At 36.2% G+C, this 24,847-nt stretch overlaps 2 protein-coding genes across 2 annotated transcripts in view; one reads left to right on the forward strand and one right to left on the reverse strand.

Annotated features, from left to right (window-relative positions):
- The window catches only part of LOC111148588 (G protein subunit beta 4), a 55,889-nt gene extending 49,375 nt beyond the window's left edge, over positions 1-6,514 (forward strand). Inside the window, exons 9-10 of the mRNA XM_022505283.1 lie at positions 2,521-2,737; positions 4,717-6,514. Coding sequence (XP_022360991.1) covers positions 2,521-2,737; positions 4,717-4,823 — 324 coding nt within the window. The 3' untranslated portion in view covers positions 4,824-6,514. The remainder of the gene's footprint in view (positions 1-2,520; positions 2,738-4,716) is intronic.
- A 3,908-nt stretch (positions 6,515-10,422) lies between these two features.
- The window catches only part of LOC111148243 (mitofusin 1), a 32,652-nt gene continuing 18,227 nt past the window's right edge, over positions 10,423-24,847 (reverse strand). Inside the window, exons 10-18 of the mRNA XM_022504704.1 lie at positions 23,459-23,580; positions 21,711-21,837; positions 21,319-21,423; positions 20,944-21,046; positions 20,579-20,808; positions 18,799-18,951; positions 17,335-17,531; positions 13,779-13,913; positions 10,423-11,801 (exon numbers count right to left, since the gene is read on the reverse strand). Of these exons, the coding sequence (XP_022360412.1) occupies positions 11,720-11,801; positions 13,779-13,913; positions 17,335-17,531; positions 18,799-18,951; positions 20,579-20,808; positions 20,944-21,046; positions 21,319-21,423; positions 21,711-21,837; positions 23,459-23,580 (1,254 nt within the window). The 3' untranslated portion in view covers positions 10,423-11,719. The remainder of the gene's footprint in view (positions 11,802-13,778; positions 13,914-17,334; positions 17,532-18,798; positions 18,952-20,578; positions 20,809-20,943; positions 21,047-21,318; positions 21,424-21,710; positions 21,838-23,458; positions 23,581-24,847) is intronic.

Genomic DNA, 24,847 nt, shown 5'->3' on the forward strand with positions numbered 1-24,847 from the left:
ATTTGGATCTTTGGTAGATAGAGGAAATTATGGCTAGGGGTTCCTTATGCCTTTTGGGAACTTGAAAAGGTTTGAAAAAAGGTTTCGGAAAGGTTTGAAAAACCATCTCCACTGGGACCAGGCTTGAACCAAACTAAAAGCATTAAAATAAGAAGTACTTGCATTTCTGAGAATCTGTTACCTTGTTATCACTGCCTTCTTCCACCATCATCCTGAGTGTGGGGGGACTTAACAGTGAAAACACTGGAGGCTTGTTACTTGGATTAAGTAACAAGATGATACACCATCACCATTATTTAAATGGCTCTGAAACGTCCAGCTGGTAGAGTTGGACCCAAAATGGAAATAAAAGCTGAATTAGAAAGTAAAACAAATATCATTATTTGCAGGTGATATAGTCTGGCTCTCTAGAGATCCCAGATTTCAGTGTATTTTCTGGGTGACAGAAACTATTTTAAAATCAGTAACTTTCTTACATACACCAATAATAACCAGGCAGAAAACGGAAAGGAAGAAAATCCTATTGGGAATAGCAACAGAAATTAGGAAAGAAGCATACATTTAATGAGAAATGTGTAGAATCTTTATAATCATAAAATTTTGTTGAAACTTTTTTTTTTTGGTAATTCCATATTCCCTGGATACCTGGCTAGCTTAGTCAGTGGAACATGTGACTTTTGATCTTGGGCTTGTAAGTCTAAGCCCTGTGTTTTGGGTATAGAGATTACTTAATAATTGTGGGGTCCCTGGGTGGCTTAGTTAAGCATCAACTCTTGATTTCAGCTTGGGTCATGAGATGGAGCCCCACCTGGGGCTCCATGCTGGGCCTGGAGCCTGCTTAGGACTCTCTCCTCTTTTTCTAAATTAAAAAATAAAATCTTTGAAAAAGTACCATCTTCCTGAGTGAAAAGACTGCATGTTATAAGCTAATCATTTATCCCTCAAACTAATTTTTAGACTTAATACAAATTTGAATCAAAACCCAAGTGGAGAGGTGGCTGGGTGGTGCGGTCCGTCAAGCGTCCGAGTCTTGTTTTCAGCTCAGGTTGTGATCTCAGGGTCATGAGATGGAGCCCTGTGTCCAGGAGAGTCTGCTGGGATTCTCTCCCTCTCCCTCAAAAAAACCCCAAGTGGATCTTTTTCTTTCTTTCTTTTTTTTTTTTGAGATGAGTCAGAGGAATATGTAGAAAAGAAACTTGATCAGATGTCTTTGAAACTGAAGTACGGGGAGGGGAGGAGAAAACAGACTGATTTGAATCAGGGTACCATGAGTATTTTGCCATGCCAGATAGAAAAACTTACTGTCAACTTAGGGTTTTTTATTTTATTTATTTATTTGATGGACAGAGATCACAAGTAGGCAGAGAGGCAGGCAGAGAGAGACGGAGAAGCAGACTCCCTGCTGAGCAGAGAGCCCGATGCGGACTCGAGGCTCATGACCTGAGCCAAAGGTAGAGGCTTTAACCCACTGAGCCACCCAGGTACCCCTAGGATTTTTTAAAAAGTGTGGTACAGGTACAGGAAAGGAGAGACAAAACTAACTTTTTTGTGTACACAAGAGTTCAGTGAATTAAAGATGTAACAACAAAATCAGTAAAATGATTATTTAAACAGTTGGGAAAGTTACTTGACTATTAAGAAAATTAAGTTAGATCCTTATACTGAATGCTGGTATATCAAATAAATCCTGGATAGATAAAAATTAAGATGTGAAAAATGAAATTACTTTAAAAAATTAGAAAAAGATACAATTGAACATCAGCTAATAAGCCTGAGGACTGTATTCATAAAACAATGGAAGAAATCTCAAATGGAAAGATAAATTTGGTTACATAAAAATGAAATTTTATATTTTTAAAAGAAACTATAAAGAACTATAAAATGTGTAAAAATAAAATTTGCATTCATCTTATTCTTACAAATCAGCAAGTACTAACAGCATAGTAAAAAATAGGCAAAGGTCGTGAAAAATCATTTCACAAAAATAATACAGATGTACAGATGACCAACAGATAGATGAAAAAAAAAAGTCTTTGTTTTATTAAAAAAAAAAATCAGTGTTCTGCTAGGTTCTGAGAAAAGGGGATTCACAAACTAGTAATGCATAGTTTACTTCTACCTGAAGTTTACACCTAGCCTAACTAGGCTGATTTATGTTCTCTTTTGTAAAATCTTTCCTGTTTATTTTTCATGATGGGACTTTGGAATGTTTAAGACTGCATATATAAATTCTATAAACAGTACCATTTGATATAAATCTTTTAATAAGCTGCATGGAGGAACAGAGCCAGTCTTTACTGCGTACTTGCTGTGTGCTGAACCACGGACCTTGAATGTTAGTTCATTCAGTCCTAACCAGCACTCTGAAACTGAGGGCCAAAAGTGTTTAAGAATTTTCAGGGCCCGACATTCCTTACCTGGAAGAAGCCAAGTTGGAGTTCAAATTTAGGTCTTATCACACTGCCTCATGTGGATTTTGTATACTTCTGGGGAATAAATGTCTGTTCCTTTGCTTTCTAGTTTTTCCCAAACGGATATGCCTTTGCCACTGGCTCTGATGATGCCACGTGCCGGCTCTTTGACCTCCGTGCAGACCAGGAGTTACTGCTGTATTCTCACGACAATATCATCTGTGGGATCACTTCTGTAGCCTTCTCAAAAAGTGGGCGCCTCCTGTTAGCTGGTTATGATGACTTCAACTGTAACGTGTGGGACACGCTAAAAGGAGATCGTGCAGGTTGGTAAAGAAGTTTCAATAGGTTTGGATTTTGTCAGGAAACAGGGAGAGGTTCCTGTCGGGTGGTTCTCCAGGCCTCCCGGATGCTACGGAGCCATGGGGAATGGCACCCTGGCAGCTCTCATTCGTGGTCCCTAGTGACATTCCCATTTTCTAAAGATTAGTAACATCTAGTTCTAGAATGTCTTGTTTGGTAAGTTTTGCTCTGAAGATGAACAGTGAATCTGATTCAGTGTGGACTTCACTAGATTACAGTTTCTTCTAACCTGACAGGAGGCACTGTAACTGCTATGAATCCTCTTCCTTCTGGAGTGGATCTTATCTGGGACAGGACACAGGCCCACTCTCCCCTTAGCCCCATGCTCTGACTTCTCCCCTGTGGCCTCCACAATATTAGTGAGTGTATCAAGTTCCACTGTAGACTGTCATGAATAATACCTTACACAGAGTGATTTTAAGTATTTCTTACAATCAGTATTATGCATAAGGAATCACACAGGTACATGGCTAGTTACCAAAGCAGCAGCCCTCTGGCCCCAGCGGCTATTTCCTGTTCCCAAAGGTAGCTCCTAAGTATGTACTTCCGTATCTTTAAATAACACGCCTTTCCTGCTAGCACTCCCGTTTGTGTGCGTGTGTGCACTCCCATATGGTTTATTAGGAGCAGCAGGAGAGATGTTAAAGCTGAACACCAACAGAGACTGGAAGTTTTAAAACAACGATTTGAATGAATCATTTTTTTTTTTTTTTTAACTTCTTGGCGTTCTCTGTTGAGGGCTCAGCTTTAACATTTCTCCTCCCGCTACAGCTGCATCCTTCCTGTCTTCTAATGTTTCCCACATAGAGTGGATTTTATTTAGAACATCAGTGTTTACACAATTAGGACTTTTGTTTAAAGAGGTATTAGGTGTTTTGCCTGGATTGAATCAGTTAGTATCCATAACAGTATCAGAATGTGTTTGTTTCCCATAATTGAGCATATGCTTGAGTTAGTTTTGCTTTGCTTACAGCTGCTTGGTTTCATTGGCCCAACTGGATACTCTAACGGTAAAAATTGAATGGCGACTTGCAAATTGCTAATTCATTTTCCTTTCCAATATGACTTGGAGTATTTAGTCACAGTGCTCATTTTCTGTTACTTCAACCCACGATTGTACCTTTGCCTGTTGCCAAACATTGCTGTGCCTGAGGGACTACAGAGGTATTAAGGGTTAGATGAGGTTATGTTCCTGCGGTTGGGTGAACATGATTGAACATGATTTTGCTTCGTTATAGATACTGCAAACTCAGAGTTTATTTAAAAAAAAGTAATTCTTGAATTTGATATATTCCAAGTTTTCTTGTAGATCTTCACGATTCTCATTTTCCTTGCAGTTACCTAGCTTACCCCTCGCACCCAGGCTCCCCATTTGGAGCAAGGAGCCTCCTCTGACAGCCAGGTAGCCAGAAGAATTTTAAAAAGGCAAACGTCCACTTTAGTACTGACGGTCTGTGTTATCCCGGTGTATTGCTGAGATAGGGATAGGGATGAAATAAAACCTCGTGAACAAATTTCTTGCAAACGAATAGTTCTTGAAGCTAAAGGCAAAGTCATTCCTGAGACTGCTTTTGGCAATAGTTACTCAAGATGTGGATATATAGTGAATATATAGGTATTCTAGACTTTTTGCCTTGTTGATACATTCTAATGAGTTTTAAGTGTTGTTCTCTGATTTCCCATACCAGGCATACTGTTTCTTTCCAACTCTTTTCGTCCTCACAATTGTTTATTGATAATTGTTTCAGAAACCGGTGAACATACACTTAAACATGCACAGTACGCCCTTGGAAAATAAAGGATAAAGAAAAGATTTGAAAATTAAATATGGTGTTTTGAAAAAAAAATTTTTTTAAATACTCTTCTAAATCTTTTATGCACATAATTGTTTAATTCTGAAAGTTGGCTTTTGTTAACTTTTTATTAAACTTCTGCTTTTCAGGTGTTCTTGCTGGTCATGATAACCGTGTCAGCTGTTTAGGTGTAACAGATGATGGCATGGCTGTGGCAACAGGCTCTTGGGACAGTTTTCTTAGAATCTGGAATTAATAGTGCATACATGTTTTCTGTTCTCCGTTGCTATCTGGAGAAATCAGTGCTACAGCCTATCGCTGTGAGAAGAAAATTCTACCTTATATTTGCAGGTGAAGATTTTTCTATTGAGATTGTTATATACAAAAAGATTTCAGTAAACTACAAAACAAAACAAGTGGTGGGGGGGTAAGGCAAGGGGTGCTTGCTGAGATTGAAAGGACCAGTGCATTAATTTGAGGAATTAAGCTAATTGAACCTTGATGAATTTTTGCTTGTACTCGAAATTCTTTATTTTCTTTGTGTAGGACAGAATGTTCACATTATAGCGGTTTATCATGTTTGATTGTTTTTTAAGACTTACAATTTTAACTTTCTATACATAAGAAACATGACATTTTTGAGTTTTGTAATGGAGGAAGTAGGCATTGTAAGAGATGGAAGTGATCCCATATGTATGTGTACTTACGTTTGAAGAAAGTCTCCTTGATTTCTGACCTTTTAGCTCCTGGTTGCTTAATGTTTAAGAATGCTAGCAGGCCTGGATACCTCTGAGGGCAGTCCCTGTTGAGTATCATTAGTTTCTGTGTATCCTTCTGCCATCCTGTGAATTTAAGTAAGTGCTCATTTTCAGTCCTTGGAGGGGGAGATAATCTGAAGGCCAGGGAATCAAGGTATCATTCTGAAATTTTAGACATACATAAGAAATTCTTACATAGTTAGCAGTGATTGCATAAAAAAAAAGTTCTAAACATTTAAAAAATCTGGTTATGATCTAATGACACTTTGAGTAGCTCTCTAAAGAGCAGGGCTTTCCTAGTGATTTCATATTCTGAAACTGAATTTGTAGGTTACCCTCATTATTTCAGATTAACATTTGGGTTGTCCTTGCATCTGAAGAATTTTGTCCAGTATTCTCCATTGATAGACCTGTAGATGGGAAATACAATGTGATGGCATTACGTTGTTGAAAGAAGTGTTAAAATCTAACCAGTCACTAGACTTGATTAGTTACAGTTGTGTAGCAAGGTGGCTTTATGAGTTTGTGTTCAGTTTATATCAATTCAGATTTCATATTATCGTGACTTAAATTTAAAAAAGGAAACATTCAAGACTTTTCGCTCTTCTGTGATTTTTCACTTGGCACAAAAAAATGGTTTCTAAGTGATTTTGCCAAAAGGAATACTTAGATCCAAGTGACTCCACTTTAAAGCCAAAAGAAAAATTCCAGGAGCAGTCCTTAAAGGAGTCAGAGGAACATTGCTTAGTATTTTCCTAAGCAATTCCTACTTGTCAATGATATAATGTGTCTGTTACTAGAATGCCCCCCTCAATTTAAACAAAGATACTTTCCCCTTATACCTAAAGCTAAATGATTGATAATACAAGATTATTAGTCTTGATTGACGAAGTCATGGATTATTCTTATACAGAAGTGCATTACTTTTGTAATTTAGTAAACCATGTCTGTTTCAACTTAGGTTTCAACTTTTGATCACACGTAACCCTAATCTAAATGCTCCCCAAAATTTACTTGTGAATTTTCATTTTTATATTGTGAATATGCCAGTAAGTGCATCAACTATAATGAAGTCTGTTATCAGTTTTAAGATCAGCTGATGATGATAACTGAAAACGGATAAAGGAAGAGTAAGATATAGGACCAAAAAAAAAGACTATTTTAGATGGCAGGCATGAATGTATATTTATAAACACATAATATTTCTATGAACTTTTTTTGCAATTAATGTTTGTAGACTGTCATTTCATAAAGAATAGCTCTTTAAGGTAAGGCAAGAATATTTTAAAGGAATGTATTCATTTCCCAAAAAGGTGAGGGTTTGCCATGTAGTTCAGCAGTTCATTCCAAATTCCTGTAAGAAAGCTCTTCTGCCATGAGCAAAATAGCCATATATATATAATATATATATGTATATATATAATATATATATGAGAGCATCTCCTCTACCTTGAAAGTTTCTCTAACAACAAGACACTTTTGCCAGAGGGGCACAGACTGTAAGAATTCCATGGTCTTAAGCATGTTGATAGAAACAGTTGAAATCTTTGTAGATAAGCTTAAAAGCAGTTCCCATAATTAAATGTGTACTAGGCAACTAAGACCCAATCACTATTGTGCTATTTATACATATGACCAAATGGTGACCTTATTACCACATTAACTTACTAGCTAAATCTTTGCTCTCCAGTAATACAGGTTCCAATTGCTAGGTATATTTATTTACTTGCAGTTTGAGTTCAGCTGATAGTCTCAAGTGTTGTGCATAAGACTTCTAACCGGTATTTATTACTCTACAGTTTTAAAGAATTTGCATCAAGATTGTTGCCTTTATCTGGTGCCTGTTTTCTTTTACCTTGTAAGAAACATTTTAACATAATATGCCTCAGCATGTTTATTTATAGATTAATCATCTCAGAAAGTGTTTTTTTTTCCCCCAGATCTAGCAAGAATAATTTAAGAGAACATATTCTTTTTTAAAAAGAGTGATGATGATTGCCATGTGGTTCAGCACAGCATCCCAAAAGCTGGTAGCAAAGACCTCTCCACCTTGATGGACAGGCAGTCCTGTTTTGGCACCTGTATTAGAGGTTTAGACTGAATATCCAAGGTCTCATCCCCCCCCCCCCCCCCCCCCGGCCTCAGATTTTTCTAGCTTGATCCCATGGTTCCATGCACACCACACTGAGTTCATCTTCACAGATGCAAAAGTTTGGGTTTAATATTTCAATTGTAGGAGTCTAATAGGCCATTCTCATTTTAATGTAGACTCAGCTGAACTGCTACTGCATGATAGTGGACTAGTATCCTAGACATACAGATATAGGTGCTTCTGGAACATGTTCGGCAGTCTTCAAGTTAACCTGTTAAGAGAAATGGATCTTGCCTTCTCCAGGTGACAGTGAAATTTTTATTGCTAAAATATACTGTGCCAGTATTATAACTGACCTTCTCCAACACTATCAAAGTCTTAGATTTAATAATTTTAACCTTTCTAAAAGTGACAACATTCAGGGAAATTTATGCTTTGGTTACTGTTGAATGTTCACATTTTAAATTACAAGGCAGGTGAATACCTGTGGCTCATCTGTTGATGTTTAAACTTAGGGAACTGATTAATCAGTCTTAGAAATGGGCCTATCATTTTCACAGTATTCTCTCGAGAGTCTTGAGGGTTTAAGTCAGGCTTAAAAATTTCTGCCTTTAAATCAAGTACTGTGTTCAGCTTCAAATTTCCCTTTAGCCATTGTGGAAAGCAAAATTCTAAACTGTCTTATCTCCTGTTAGAATTTTTTAAAGCACCCACAAGGTTAGACCATCTTTCTTGTGAGAAAGAGTAGCACAATGAAAAAAATTAGTATTTTAAATTAGACTGTTTGGGTGAATTATGTTTCATATTTACTAGTTTTTCCTCCTGCTCATTTTGAGTTGCCTTAAATTCTGTGGTATATCTTACAATAGGTACTCATTAAAATGGTTCATAGTTGAATGTCTAAGCTAGCAGCGTATCTTTTAAAAGTTTTAGATTGATGGTACACCTTGTATTTAGCGGATTTGTTTGCATGTTGATAAAATTTCCTCTTTTTTCTTAAATCCAATTACTGATCCTATAAAATCCTATAAAATAGTTATAATGCAGCATCATGAAAAAGCTGGTTTTGTGTTTCAACTGGTGTTAAGTGTTCCCAACAAAATCTTACATCATGTAGTATTTATTTTTTAATTGAACTTCAGTGATACATGGTAGATATTTCAAGCCTTTTTGTTTTTTACACAATGGTGCTCTATTCTATTTGTTTTGAAAGCATCTGAACACTTGGACTCATGTATTCTTATCCAAAGGCATCCACATAGAAGTGGTTTTTAAAGCTGATTAAAATGTTTTTCTTCACCTACAGTGGTTTCTACAAACTTATAGCCAATTGACTTTGAATGTCAGTAATATGACTATGGGCAAGGTGAACGTAGTAGATTAAAGCTCTTACGAAAGCTTTTAAACCAAACTATGGACTTGTACCATGACTTAATAGTATTCTTGGATCTTTCTTGCACAATGATTCATTATTTGTACAGTAGCTCTGTGAAATGTTGCTGTGAACTGATATTGTAATCAATAAAGTGCTTTTAACCAGATTTCATGTGTTACGTTTTAATTTTAAAAATCACACTAAAGGGGCGCCTGGGTGGCTCAATGGGTTAAAGCCTCTGCCTTTGGCTCAGGTCATGATCCCAGGGTCCTGGGATCGAGCCCCGCATCAGGCTCTCTGCTCAGCAGGGAGCCTGCTTCCTCCTCTCTCTCTGCCTGCCTCTCCCCTTACTTGTGATCTCTGCCTGTCAAGTAAATAAATAAAATCTTAAAAAAAAAAAAATCACACTAAAAATAGGTGCCTGGGTAGCTCAGTCAGTTACGTGTCTGCCTTCAGCTTGGGCATGATCCCAGGGTTCTGGGATTGAGCCCCGCTTCCAGCTCCCTGCTCCGTGAAGAGCCTGCTGCTGGCTTCTGTGCCACCGCCCCGCTCTTGTGTGATCTCTCACTCTCTGAAATGAATAAATAATATCTTAATCACACTAAAAATTAAGCCTCAGAAGTAAACTCCAAGCATGGTATGTCATGCTCGGCCCTTTTTCCTTTCCTTAACCTCCTCCTCACCCCTGTGAATGCTAGCTACTGTTAAAAGGCTACAAAGTTACTGCTTTCATTTCTTTGTCCTTCAAGAATGAATTGGGGGAACTTTTTCTTGGCCAGGAGAATGAAATGAGGGAGTCTCTTTTCTTGGCCAGGTGCATGGGCCAGTCTACTACATAAAGATTAAAACTCACTGCCAGCATAAATGCTACATTTATCAACTATCAGGCAAGCAAGTTTTATTTTCACCTTGCATACTTATAAAAATGTAGTTCTATAAAAAGTTTCAGGCTATACAAAGTTATAAATAATCCTACAAACATACAGAGTAAACCAAGTATGTGCAACAACTTTGAACTACAGCTGTGAATTTACATACTTCCTGTATAATTCATGGCCTTAGAGGTGCACATATCTCTAGGCATAAAGGTGGGGTTTCATTACTTCAGTGTTCCATTTCCAACATTCATGCATTTTCACACTTGATCAGGTGGAACTACATTCAAACTGGTGATGGAGAACTTAACTGTAGCTTCACTATACCAGAACCACTATTCTGGTAGTTCCAACTTGAGCATGCATCGGGATCATCTGGAGGGCATGTGAAAACAGACTGCTGCTTCCCAAACACTACTGGATTCAGTAGGTACGGAGGGGACCCTGCAGTATGCTCTTCTCCAGAATTCACACAAGTGATAATACAGTTAATTCAGGGACCAGACTCTGACAGCCGCTGTACTATTACTAAGGAGGTGACACCAAACCACTATGCTCTTCAAAATGTTCAAGTACTTTCATATAAAGATTAAGGTCTTGAACTTGTAACCTAAGTTAGTAGTACCCAGTCTTAGACATCAGTTTTTCATGTGGCAGTTGCTACATTTGTTGGTAGCTTGTACTATTTTTTGGTTATAAAACAACAACAAATGCTATAAAGTAGTACTTGAATTTTAATACTGCATCCTAGTATCTGATCTGCATAAAAATACATTTTGAAAGGCTTCTGTGACCTAAGTAATGTTATTTTCTCCTTAAAATATCCTGGAACGTAATGCTGCACCAAAAAGACTGAGGAGCATCCGGGAGCCTTAAAGGCACAAGAAAGGAAATACTACGGATAAAAGAGCCTAACATGTTATCCCTCTATGGAAAAGCAGAAACCATCCCCGGCCAAATACACTGTCATGATGCATCTAACAAGCATCTAGATGCTGGTGCTCTGGTGATCCTCAAGACTACATTTTGCATAGCAAAGCCCCAGAACGCCATTTTGTATGTTTCCATATATGTTTCTATTAGTTTTTACACAGAAAGAGACACAGTACGCGAACTCATGAACATTTCATTAAGTTAGAAATTAAAATAATATAAACAGTGCCCTGGCAAATTCATACAATTAAAAAAAGTAAAAGCCATCTGGGGGGACAGTCCAGCAGTACTCCTGGCGAAAACCTTCTGAAGAATAGCATTTGTACATGACCATAACCACCGGAAATTCAGAGCTCCCGTATCTTTGGCTATTTTTATCACTTCAAACTTTATTCCTAAAACTGAGATAGAAAGGTTTTCTTGCCATAATCATAGCTGAAGCAGAAAATACTTCTTTAGAAACCGATCAGGCAACTATTTATTCAGACCCAGGTACATTTTAAAGAGACTTTATAGTAACAAATCTTTATACTATTTTACATCCGTTTTAATGGGAAAAAAGAGGGAGTAAAAACAGTATATTAGTGGTTTACATATCTGCCAGGATGGCAAAAGTGATTGTAACTTGCATCAACAATACACTCAAGAACATTTCCACACTCCTCGATAGAGCAATACCGTTTATAAAACAACAAAAACAAATGACTATTCCCATTAAGGCGGGCATCAAAAATTAGTTTTGAGAAAAGATGAAAGGAGCATTCTCTAACTCCTGGATGCCAGGAAGCAGAGTTTTTCAGAATCAAAAACAAAGAGAGCCCTAATTAAGAACAAGGCCCCACCCCTCAGGGGTCACATAGTTGGTTCTGTTGCTTTTAACTAATTCATCATTTTTAACACAATTTAGCCTTTCTTTACCCAAAATTAAAATTAAAAATACATCACAACACTCTTCAGAAATGCAAACACCCTGAGATAGATAATTACCAGAATCTACACAAGGATTTGCTATTTAGGTACAGTTAGTATAATTCATATTTAAAGTCATTTCATAAACAACTGTCCCAATCTTCCAAGTTCCATTTTCTCCTATGATGATCACCAAAGCAATCTCTACTGTTAAGATTCTTCTTCATTGCTTGAATGTAGAAACTGCTTAGTAAAATTCTCCAGTTCATTTTCAAGTTGAACGGCTTTATTTCTAATTTAGAAAAATGAATAAAAAACCAATCTAATTATCATAAAGGCCAGTGGGGGAAAAAAGTGCATTCCATCCAATCTTAAGAAGAAAACCACTAGTCAGGTGTTGCTACATTTATCTGAATGCAGATTAAATTATTACCAACCTTTTAAGAGTATGTATATATGCTATTACTTTGCTGTAAACACAGAATCCAATGTCCAGAACTTGAAAAAGGTACACTGAGATAAAAACCAAAAACTTAAGAATGAAAAGCATAAGAGACAAAGGAATCCTATTACCTTACATGGGTGTTACATCCAAAGTCAGAGTCGTAAATGTCTTTGAATTCCCTTTAAGTTAAGCATAAAGTGTAGAATAACTGGTTTTATGTATACATAAAGTAGCTGTCAGATGTGAAAGGACCATGGTATACCAAAAGTTTGTTTTTTTTTTTTTAATACTAGGATTATACCTAATATAGCTAAGTACCCTAAAAAGAGGAAAATAGGAACACTGACAGAGGAACACAGATTGTGTCTCCCATTCTCATTCTATGCCAGGGCACGCACATACTTGAATGCGTTTCTCTTTTCTCTTGGTCTTGTACTGTTGCTGGGTGCATATTGTCAAGGTCATGTACTATAGACTCCACTGCGTGCTTCTTCAGGCTTCAGCAGCCTGAGGTAAGTTTTATCTGAATTACTAATCCTAATCTAGCAACAATGGAGATTCTAAATATTATGGTATTTGTTATTTTATACTTTCCTGTTAGAAAAAGGATGAGCAGATCTTAATTATTCATACATAAGTCAGTCTGGCCAAAATCAAAAAGCTATAGTAAGTGCCAATAATATCATTTACATTTTACTCTAAACAAGATGAAACACAACTAAAAAAAACTTTCCTAAGTCAAACACACACACACAAAACCTACTAAACGTAATCTTACTGAATTTGAAAGGCTGTATTTGAGATAATCTTAAATCAGGCAGAATGGAATAAATCAAATTTACTTGGCTGTATTTATATGTATAAGGAGGTTAAGGTCTAAGTGATGGCAGTCTTTTTCAGAGATGATGAAACTGGGGAGTGAGGACAATGTCACTGTACATCAGATTAAGACATCGTGGACAGACTTAACGGCAAGCGTTTTAGATGTCCGTCCCAAAATTGAGCTCACAAGGACAGCCTCTATAATTTGGAGACATTGCGAGCTGCTCTTGGATGAGCAACCGTGTGTAGCACATGCACTGGTAAACGGCAGCAGCTATTAATTGCTGCTTAATGATAACTTGTTAGGTGAGCCAGCTAATGGGTAAAAGGTGAAAGTTAGGAACTACCAAGAAGCAGTTTCTTCTACTACTCATCACTCATACTCCTGGTCAAGTCCCCAAAGGCAAACTTTACTTAGATGCCACAAAATCCATGATAAGTCAGTATGAAACCAGAATTGCACATATTAGGATGTCTTGTTTACTTTTGTTGCTTTAAAGTTAAGTACACCCAACAGTCCCCCAGTGAAAATGGAAGTTAAGGGTCTGGCTCTTGGTCTCTGCTCAGGTCATGAGTTCATGGGTCCTGAGACTGAGCCCCGTGTTGGGCTCTCTGCTCAGCAGAGTTTACATGAAGATTCTTTCCCTCAACTTGTACAGGTGGTAAAAGTGTGCAAGCATGTGCCCACTCTCTAAAATAAATAAATCTTAAAAAACAAAACCAAACCTTGCACTTTTAATTACAAAACTTCTGCTCTGAATGGGGACTAGTATGGCTTAATAGTTTTAGATAAAGATCTAAAAAAATCCTTTTAATTTTTTAATTTAGATTTTCTTTTTCTTATTGAAATTAGGTTTCACTGAAAAATGAAAAACACATGGAATAAGGAAAATAACCAAATGTAAAAAGTTTTACTACAAATTCACTAGTTATTTTACATAATTATACTCAAGTAACGAGACCAACAAATGTTCACATTATTGAGAAAAAAGATTCAAATACCTTAAGAACTTTGAATTGTTTTGTATTTTCTCCAACTGATCTATTTCTTTGGATAATCTAGCAATTTCTTCTTCCAGATGTTTTTGTGTAATATCAACTTGTTGGCACAGGCGAGCAAAAGTGGTTGCCATTTCCCTTAAAATAAAAAAAGCTTTTTTTCAGCAGTCATGAATGTCTTTTAAAATGAATGAAGCTTTAATTTAAAGCTTATACAGAAAGACAAAGTTTAAAATATACCTAAAACATAAGATATCAAAGAACACTGTTAAGAATGTTCTGAAGGAGGCTATGGCACTTGTAGCCTTAATTTCATCTGGTCTCAAGACAAATGCTCAACAGGCAGTATCGACCTCTAATGTACAGTCGTGAATATGAATAAGCTATAAAAAGGCAGAAGATGGGTGTATTTCTTCAGAAGCACAATAAGCCTTACTCATCCCTTGCCTACAGAAATAACAATTACTGAGCACAGGCAAGAAAATTTCATAAGCTTGTGACTTAGACAAAAAAATACTTTAAATCATAGCAACATTGAACCATGTTTCCATAACTAAAGGATTGTATTTAATTTGTGTGCCAGTTAATATGGTAGCTTTGGCAAATGTTATTTTTGCAACTGGGAGCATGCCTAGTGGGTGTGTATACCTCTGGAATATGATTAACTGACTTTTCTGTGCAACTATTCTATGCATGTTCATCTTCCTCATGGTTTTTTTTCCTTTCCATTTTCAACCCATCTCACCATTTATCAATATTAAGACAAATAAGAATCTTTCATTATTTTCATATTTCATTAAATCAATATTTAGCGAGTATTTTTTTTTTTTTTAAAGATTTCATCTATTTGACAGAGAGAAATCACAAGCAGGCAGAGAGGCAGGCAGAGAGAGAGGAGGAAGCAGGCTCCCTGCTGAGCAGAGAGCCCGATGCGGGGCTCGATCCCAGGACCCTGAGACCATGACCTGAGCCGAAGGCAGCGGCTTAACCCACTGAGCCACCCAGGCGCCCCTAGCGAGTATTTTTTAACTGAGTAATATATCGAGGCTGCCTCCATTAGGATGTAAAGTCTTTTAAGAAAGAGATCAAGTTATCTCTATTTCCTACAACCACCGTTAGCATAGATATTGGCACAGTTACTAGCACATGGTAGGCAATTAACAATTGATGATTAAATGAATGAAAAGCTTCATTTTTTTGAAAAGCTTTGTTTTTACATATGTAACCTCAGCTGATTTCTTCCGGAGGTCTAGGTACCTCCATTAGAGAAAAGATCTTCCTTAATATAAATAAAATGAAAACTCTCGTGTAAGACAAGAGCTCAGTAAATATTTGGCAAATATCCTCATCTGTGCCCTCATTGTTTCTATTCTCTGCAGCTCTGTGTTAGTACAGGCTTTGAGCTTGTGTCTGAAAGTTTAATCTCCCTTTAACTCTGGTCTCCTCAGCCTAAACCATTCAATACACCACACCACTGCAGTTATTTTTATAGAACTAAATGTCAATGACATCAACTTCCAGGACTTCCAAATATCCACGCTCCTGTCCTAGTATTAGGTTTATATTCAAATGTAGCCCCCTCAAATACACATCTGCCACACTCAAATTTCTCATGTTTCTGAACACATTTCTTCCCCCCACTTACTTTCTTTTGGTTTGGGGTGTTTCCCTCTGCCTACATCTTCCTATTCCACACATTCAAACTTGGTAGGCTACTCTTCCTTGTGGGAAATCTTTTTTTTTTTTAAGATTTTATGTATTTATTTGAGAGAGAGAGAGAGATCACAAGTAGGCAGAGAGGCAGGCAGGGGGGTAGGGGAAGCAGGCTCCCCGCTGAGCAGAAAGCCCGATGCGGGGCTCAATCCCAGGACCCTGAGATCATGACCTGAGCCGAAGGCCGAGGCTCTAACCCACTAGGCCACCAGGCGCCCCGGGAAATCTTTTTTGACCCACTACCCTTCATGATTTAAGATTCTAGAGCCTCATATTATGAAGCTTACTTACCACTTACATTACTTATCACTTTTCAACTTTTGTTGTAATTATCTATGTTATTTCTCCCATTAAATCACAATTCTCTTCAGCTCAGAAAACAGTTTAATTCAGCTCTCAGCAGCATCCAAATACAGACTATTATGCATTGATTTAATTGCAATTCTATATATTAGATCAATGAAATAAATTTTAAGATATATAAAAGAAACTAGTGGACCCAGTATAATAAAATTCTCTTCAGGGGCGCCTGAGTGGCTCAGTGGGTTAAAGCCTCTGCATTCGGCTCAGGTCAGGATCCCAGGGTCCTGGGATCGAGCTCCAAATTGGGCTCTCTGCTCAGTGGGGAGCCTGCTTCCCCTCCTCTCTCTGCCTGCCTCTCTGCCTACTTGTGATCTCTGTCAAATAAATAAATAAAAATCTTAAAATAAAAAATAAAATAAAATTCTCTTCAGTTCTAAAAGAATTATGCCTTTAAACTTGTAAATGCAGTGGGGCACCTGAGTGCACCTGAAGACTCAGTTGGTTAAGCATCTGCCTTTGGCTCAAGTCATGATCCCAGGGTCCTGGGATTGAGTCCCACGTCAGGCTCCCTGCTCAGTGGGGAGTCTGCCTTTCCCTCTTCCTCTGCCCCTACCCCTGCTCCTGCTTATTCTCTCTCAACAACAACAAAAAAATCTTAGACTTGTAAATCTCGGCCGTGACAGTAAAAATACATTACACTTGCCATCATGCTTTTTTTTTTTTTTTTTGTGGCATTTGGTTCCCAGATTATTTTACCTTTTTTTTTTTTTGAAGATTTTATACGTTTGACAGAGAGAGAGAGTACACAAGCAGGGGGAGGGGCAGAGGCAGAGGGAGAAGCAGGCTCCCCCCTGAGCAGGGAGCCCAACAAAGGGCCTGATCCCAGGACCCTGGGATCATGACCCCAGCCAACGGCAGATGCTTAACCAACTGAGCCACCCAAGCTCCCCTTTTCTCACCTTTATTAAGATATAATTTACATACTATAAAATCTGCTCACTTAAAATATACAATTCAATTTTAAGTATATTCACAGAGTTGTGTGACCATGACCAAAATAAAATTTTAGAACCTTTTATCACTACTGCCCCACAAAAAATCTCATATACATTACCAGTTATTACCCTTTGCCCCTTTCCCAACCCTTGGCAAATAATAATATGCTTTCTGTCTCTATACATTTGCCTACTCTAGCCATTTAATATAAATGGGACCATACCTTATGTGGTCTTTTGTGATTGGCTTCTTTCACTTAGTATGTTGTCAAAATTCATCTCGTCTTGGGGCGCCTGGGTGACTCAGTCGGTTAAATGTCTGCCTTCGGCTCAAGTCATGATCCCAGGGTACCAGGATCAAGCCCTGAGTGCCATCATGCATTTTTGAGCCTGTTTGATACCCTTGTTTTTTTCACCTTGGTGGTGATTACAAAATGTGTTTATACTGTAATAATTCTTTTGAGCTATATTCTTGTTTATGCATTTTTTATACATTTTTATACATCAGTAATGCTTTAAAAAAAAAAAAGACACATCTTTCAACTTACTGTTGTACTTGATGGCTACAGTTTGCACTGGTGAAGCTAACAATCATCTGCAGTTTTTCCGTTGCATAGTTCACAAACTGCTGTTTAAAGGCTCTCTCCTTGGCACGTGTGGTCCAGGTCAGCCTCTCATAAAGATACAAAGCTCCATACATACTTAATGAAACAGATATGAGTTTCCACCCTACAGTTTTCCAGATCTGTAGGATAAATTCACAGGTTATTTCAAGAAAGAATAACACCACTAGGGAGATTGTACATTAAGGCATTTTAACAAACTCATCAGCCCCCTACATATCGTTGACTCAAATCCATATTTTTTTTTTTTAAGATTTATTTATTTATTTGACAGACAGAAATCACAAGGAGGCAGAGAGGCAGGCAGAGAGAGAGGAGGAAGCAGGCTCCCCGCTGAGCAGAGAGCCCGATGTGGGGCTCGATCCCAGGACCCTGGGATCATGACCTGAGCCGAATGCAGAGGCTTTAATCCACTGAGCCACCCAGGCGCCCCTCAAATCCATATTTTTAAAAAAATGTATATTCCTTCTCTGTGAGAAAATCTGAAGCCAATGGAAATCAATCAAGATGAAAAAGGAGCTACACATAAATACCAGGCAAGAACTTTTATAACCTGCCAGACATTTGCTAAGTTGATATATCTCAAGAAGACATGTGAATTTTTTTTTAGGTCAGAGATTTTATTTTATTTAAAGATTTTATTTATTTATTTGACAGACAGAGATCCCAAATAGGCAGAGAGGCAGGCAGAGAGAGAGGAAGAAGCAGGCTCCCCGCTGAGCAGAGAGCCCGATGCGGTAATGGATCCCAGGACCCTGGGATCATGACCTAAAAGGAAGGCAGAAGCTTTAACCCACTGAGCCACCCAGGCACCCAAGGTCAGAGATTTTAAAAACCAAAACAAACCTATGTTGTTAATGATGTGAAAAAAATTTTAACAGTTAAAAAGAACTACAACTAAAAAATAATCTTGAATACTTTAAGGCAGATCCCTCTGGTATTCAGAGAAGTCTACATAAGGGACCTGAATCATTCTTGTTACTCCAAATTATAAATATCATTTATGTGCTGTGAAGTGAAAATAGGAAGCATTGTTTTAAGGACTAGCTAGTTGGTGGTATTTTTTTTTTCCTAAAGAGGTATTTGTTAAAAATGTATACTGTGGTAATCATTTTGCAATATATATACATCAAATCATTATCTTGTATGCCTAGAACTAATACAATGTTATGTCAACTATACCTCAATTTAAAAATAAATAAGTCTGCATTTTTAAAAACTTAAGATTAGACCTGTGAAACTTATCTTTATTCACTAATTTTAGCCAACAACTTTTCATGTCATTTTACAGATTATCCTGGAAATAAAAGTAAATATACCTTTCTTTTCGTGTCTAGCAGACAGCTTTGCAAAACTCCAATTTTAATTATACTAAAAAGAACTTCTTACCACTCCTCCAACAACTATGATGCCCATAGAAGTTCTAGATGTGAGAGAAGCTAATCCTGTTATTAAGGTGACCATGAGTTCTTCCTGTGATGCACTGTCTGGAGTTGCTGGATTGGTTGGAGCAGTGGGAGTAGAGGCTAAAGATCTGGGAAGCTGATAAGGTTGGGGAAAAAGGATTATTATAATTAACTACAAATGGAATAGTTACATTTATAAAGTTCTATTTTATTTCTTGTATAATTACAGTAGTAAATCTATAAAAAGAATGAGTCAAATAATGAGTTTACCATAAATATATGAAGAAATAAAAAGTCTCAAAATTATTTTCTATGACCAATACTGAATTTTTATACTATATGATTCTACCTTTAACAGTAGGCCCTCAACTCTCAAGTGGAATTAAAACTGTATTTTAACATTCTCACACCAAAGACACAACCTTAGAAAAAAATTTTTTTAATCACTTAAAAATTAAAATCTTCTACACTTCAAAATACACTATACGAAAATTAAAAGACAAGCCACAGACCAGAAAAACATACTCTGAAATCATGTATCTGACAAAGGACTTCCATCTAGAGAATATATAAAGAACTTCTACAATAAGAAGCCAAATAATCCAATTAAAAAATGGGTAAATGATCTGAATAGACATTTCACAAGATACACAAATGGCCAATACAAGCACATGAAAGATGTTCAAAATCATTAGTCATTAGGGAAACACAAACTGAAACTACATGAGATACCCCTTCACATCCACTAATAAAAAAGACAGACAATAACAAGTCTTGATGGAATGTTAAGAAACAGAACCTTAATATACTGCTGGTGGGAATGTAAAATGGTGTAGCTGCTTTGGAAAACAGTTTGGCAGTTCCTCAGAAAGTTAAACATGGAGTTACCGCATGGCCCAGCAATTTCATTCCTAGGTATATACTCAAGAGAAATGAAAACAGATGTCCACATAAAAATAGTACATGAGTGTTCATAGCAGCATCATTCATAATTGCCAGAAAAGTACAAACAACTTCAGTGCCCATCAACTAAATAAAATATGTGATAATCTATAATGGAATATTATTCACCTATAAAAAATGGAGTACTGGTATATGCTACAACATTCATGTACCATCATGATGAACCTTGACAATACTCTGCTAAGTGAAAGATGCCCCAGGGACAGAAGGGCACATTTTTTATTATTCCATTTATAGGAAATGTCCAGAAAGGGAAAAATATGACAGTTAAATAAGCTAACTAGCAATAGGGCTGGAGGTGAGAATGATCACCTGAAAATGGGCACAAGGGTACCATTTTGGGGTGATAAGTTCTAAAACTGGATTGTGGTGATGGTTTTAAAACTCCACTGATTTTCTGAAAAAGTACTGAATTGATAAATTCAAAAGTTTTTTTTTTCTAAATGCTTGCATTTACTCTAGTTGAAGTCAAAACTTCAATTTTATTTGAAAACAAAAACTTTTAAGGAAAAAACTGTTTCAAAAATGAATGTGGAACAACTACAACAGTACTGAATGAAAACGCTGTAACTGCCTTTCCCTTTGCACAGTATAACTAATTCAGAAATGGCTCTATGTGATTGGTATTAGCTCATAACTATGCAAACTGAACACAACTAGTTGTATTAGAGAAATCACATAAGCAAAGTAGAGATATTTTTAAAAAAAGAGCAAGAATCTCAACTGGTAGAATCAAAGATAAATAAATGTGTAGTAGAGCAACAACAAAATCAAAAGCTTACTCAAAAAGAAAAAGATACCTGGAAGATGGGTTCTGATAATCCTAGCAACACCCTCTGAGCATTCACTGGGCCCAAGAAACGATGGACAAGGGAAGACCAGCCCAGGGAAAAACGAAATACAATATCCTCTTGAAAATCTGAACATAACTTGTGGCAATTTAGGTCATAGCTGAGATCAAATTTCTTGCAAGGAATCAGTGTATGTAGTTTATTTTGTATACCAGTTGGAAGTAATGGCTTCAAATTTTCTAGATAAAACAAAATTATGGTATTTAAGAAACAAGTAAATAATGTTTTACATTTTATAAAACACTTCAAGGAAACTAAGTCCTTTCCCAATGAAATAAATAAACTACACATGAACTTATAGACATAAACATTACCAATAATTTCTTGCTGGGACTGAAGCATTGAAGCATTGACTTCATTGGTACACCGATCCGCCAAATTTCTTCCCATACCATCTTCTATGTGCTTATTTAACTCCTGTTAACATGGTACATGTGCCCATTATTTTTTCTCTAGAACATGTACAGATTTTGCAAAAACTTAAGTGTAGTAAATGATCTTATTTTAAGAGGATGTTTTTGGGTACTTTATATATAAGATAGTTTACATTTATTACAAGAGTGCACAGGGGATAGAAAAGTTCAATCATGTACTGATTGCCAGGAAGACATTAAAATGGCTAATCCACTAAATAAAAATGTAGAATAAGGTGAGGAAACCGAGTAACTTTTAACAATAATTTAACTTACATTTTTATATACTTTCAACACACTTGGAGTAGGATGAAACTCAGAACAAAATCCATCAACTAAAACGGAGAGTCGACAAATTTCATCTGTCATTGCACAGGAAACCTGAAAATATGAAGTTAAAAGAAATTAACCAAGATTATCAACTAGTCAGTCAAACTGTAAAAAACTTAATAAAATGTGCCTTTAGGGTAACGGTGATAACATTTTTAGGATTATCAAAAATATTTTCATTTCCAGAAATTTATTTAATTTAAAGATTTTATTTTTAAGTAATCCTATACCCAACATGGGGCTTGAACTCACAAACCCAAGATCAAGAGTGGCACACTCTACTGACTAAGCCAGTCTCTCCATTCCCAGAAACTGTAGTCATAAAGTCACCAACTCACCTTGTTTGCCACCTCTTCTGTAACTGCCCTGATTTTTTTCTTAACATCCAGTGTTAAAAGATTCATCTGGTTTCGGATAAAGTCCAGTCTATCAATTTGATCTTCCCTCTCTTCCATTGAATAAACCCTATTGTAGTAGGTAGAATAATTAATTCTCAGGAAATACTAAAGTCCCAAAGCAATTAAGCTAGGACATTCACTTAGGTAATGAACCATCTGCTAGCATGATACAGTGGCAAAAAAACCCCAAAACTTACATTTCACATCTAAAATGATTCAAATAATATTTCATTTACAAAGTATTTTCTAGAGGATCGAATATAAACTACTTTGTCTGTCTGTGCATGTGGCATCCAAATCCCAAAGAATAAGGACTCTCCAAACACAGATACGAACAGTCACAATAAAAATAATGACTTCATTTAAAAAACAGGGTCAGCAAATGGCATCCTGAAAGCCAAATCCAGCCAGCTGCTAGTTTGTGCCATGCCATGACCATTCATATGCCTATCATCTGTATGGCTACCTTTGCCCTAAAACTGCAGAACAGACTAGTTGCAAAAGAGAAAGTACAACTCACAAAGCCTAAAATATCTACTATCTAACTTTTATAGAAAATCTGTCAACCACTATAGGATATAGGAAAACAAAGACCTGAGCATTTTAAAAATTATCTTCAGCTAAGAGAGTTCCCAAGACATGATTATATAAACCATTCTCAAATCACATCTTCTTTGTGCTGTGTTTAGTTTAATGTCCTGTATTTTTAAAATCAGTAATATAAAGGTCAACCGGTGGACCAAATACTCACTCTGGCTACTATGATAAAACAACTGAGCTGAGAGAGGCATAAATGACAAAATAATCTCATACAGAAACAGTGCACAGGGCCCGAGATCAGACTCTTGAGTTCTCACTCTTGTGTTTCATTTATTAGAAATTCTCTAATTTTGTATATGATGCATTCCAGGAGAAGTGTCATAATTAGGCAATAGATTTAGGTATATTTGTTCCCAGTAAGATCAGATGCATTTAAAATTCCCAATTTAATGTCCTCTTAATCTCTGATGCTTTGTATCTTTCCCTTGATTTGCTTAAGCCCACTAACTGTTCAATTAAGGCTTAACATCCCGTATCACATCTAATACCTGTATCACATCTAATAACCTCAGCTTTGTTTCAAGTGTACCAAGTTTGTGAGAACTAGCCTTTTCCTCAGTGTTAGCAATTTCATGAATTTACTTTCATCTTTATAATGTCATAAATGGAGTAACAGTGCAGTACAATGACATATAGGGTAGTGCTTACCAAACTGACCTTCTGGCTGGCAGGTAATATCGCCTTGTTTACCAGTTGATAAAAAACCACAACTGGCATCAAAGAGAGATTTCTAGGTATCAATGTATAAACATGAAAAATGGGTCATAGGTTGAATATAAAAAGAGGTCCACCTGCTTTCTGGATTTCTTCAAAAAATTCCACTTGTTCTTCCACTGCCTTAAAGATATTTTAAAACTATGAAGCACGTCAAAATCATAACTCTTGAGAATAATGGGTTCCAGGAAATGTAAATGATGTTAAGGTTGTAGAATAAATATTTACAATTTCAAATATTCATTTAAAAACATGCAAGTAGGTTGCTGACTTAAGTGCTAAAGTATTTAAAATATAACAATTTAAAACCTTAGTCTAAGAATTTATATTGACATGAACTGACATTTTTATTTTGCAATAAAATGAATTCATACCTTTTCTCTGCTGCTGCCACGTTTACTGAATCCATTATGTTTTTCACAGTATCTAGTATCTGTTTAGCTCTGATAGTGTGCTGTTCAAACTTTGTTTTCACTGCTGACTGCGAGATACACTCCTGCGAGGGCCCAAGCCATAACACATTACTGTAATTCCATCCCAATATTTTCAGGAATTTAAACACAAAAACTTGCTGTTTGTAATGATAACCAAAACATAAGTAAGGGCAGAAAATAAATGCATGATAAAAAGAACTTAAAATAACAAAAGTTAAAAAACCTACAAGAAATCAAAAGTAAAAAGGGCATTAACAGCAAGTTCATATCTTTGTGTAATTTTACACAGTAATGTGCAATGGTTTTTTGACTATATTTTAAAAAATAAATGAATAAGCAGGGTACTGTTGTCAATGTTAAAGTTTTCTCCATTAATATTACTAACTTTATTGGGATTGCCTTTAATCTATTTCTAGTCTGTCTTGATTTTTCTCATGCTTACAATAGATAACCTAATGAAGTTCTTAACTGAGTTATTAATTAGAATTCCACATTTTAAGAAATGAGTTGATAGAACATAGTTATTAGAAATTAGGACTTGTATTAAAACTTGAACTTGAAAAACACTTTAGCAACAAGCAACCGAAATAATATATTGTTTAAAAAATACCTACAGCTATTTCAAAGATAATCCTGTTATTGTCCTTGCTCTATAGTTTGTGCAAACAGGTTCGAATGATGCCCTATCTCATTTGTTTCATCTTTAAGCTAATTGTAGCTCATAAACCATTCACAGCTGTGCAAATCAGGTTTCATGACCAGTGGTTTTTTTTTGTTTGTTTTTTGTTTTTAAATAGAATACGGGAGAATGCATCACATATAGTAATGGACACATTTATACTATAAAACTTGTTTCAATTTCAATACATCTAAATACTATTTGTTATCCAAAATATTTACTGTGAATTCATCACTGAAAGCTCACAAAATTATTATATTAAAACTCTTTCATTCTTACTTCATAGAAAGTTAAATTCTGCACTGACATAACATCTAAAAACAACTACAAATGTTTACAGAAGAAGGTCATCTGGTCTTTGAACAATCGCTTGTCTGGATCACAGCAGCAATAACTACAATAGGTGTTTCATAGGAAGTCACATTTATTCCCTGTGATGAATTTTTTTAAAAATTAGGAATATACCCCAACTTCCATGATTTCCATGAATTCATCTTCTTGAACCTCTTTTTACTGTAACCAGTATAAATTGTGTTAACTATCCTTCATCACAATAAACAGCTTTCAAGCTTTAAAAAGTATTCACTTAATACCAAAGTATTTATCTTGAAATCACTAGTATGTTACATTCATTCAATACACTATTTATA

This window comes from Enhydra lutris, unplaced genomic scaffold, assembly GCF_002288905.1.
Source record: "Enhydra lutris kenyoni isolate GAN:26980312 unplaced genomic scaffold, ASM228890v2 scaffoldscaffold2, whole genome shotgun sequence".
Taxonomy (NCBI): Eukaryota; Metazoa; Chordata; class Mammalia; order Carnivora; family Mustelidae; genus Enhydra; species Enhydra lutris.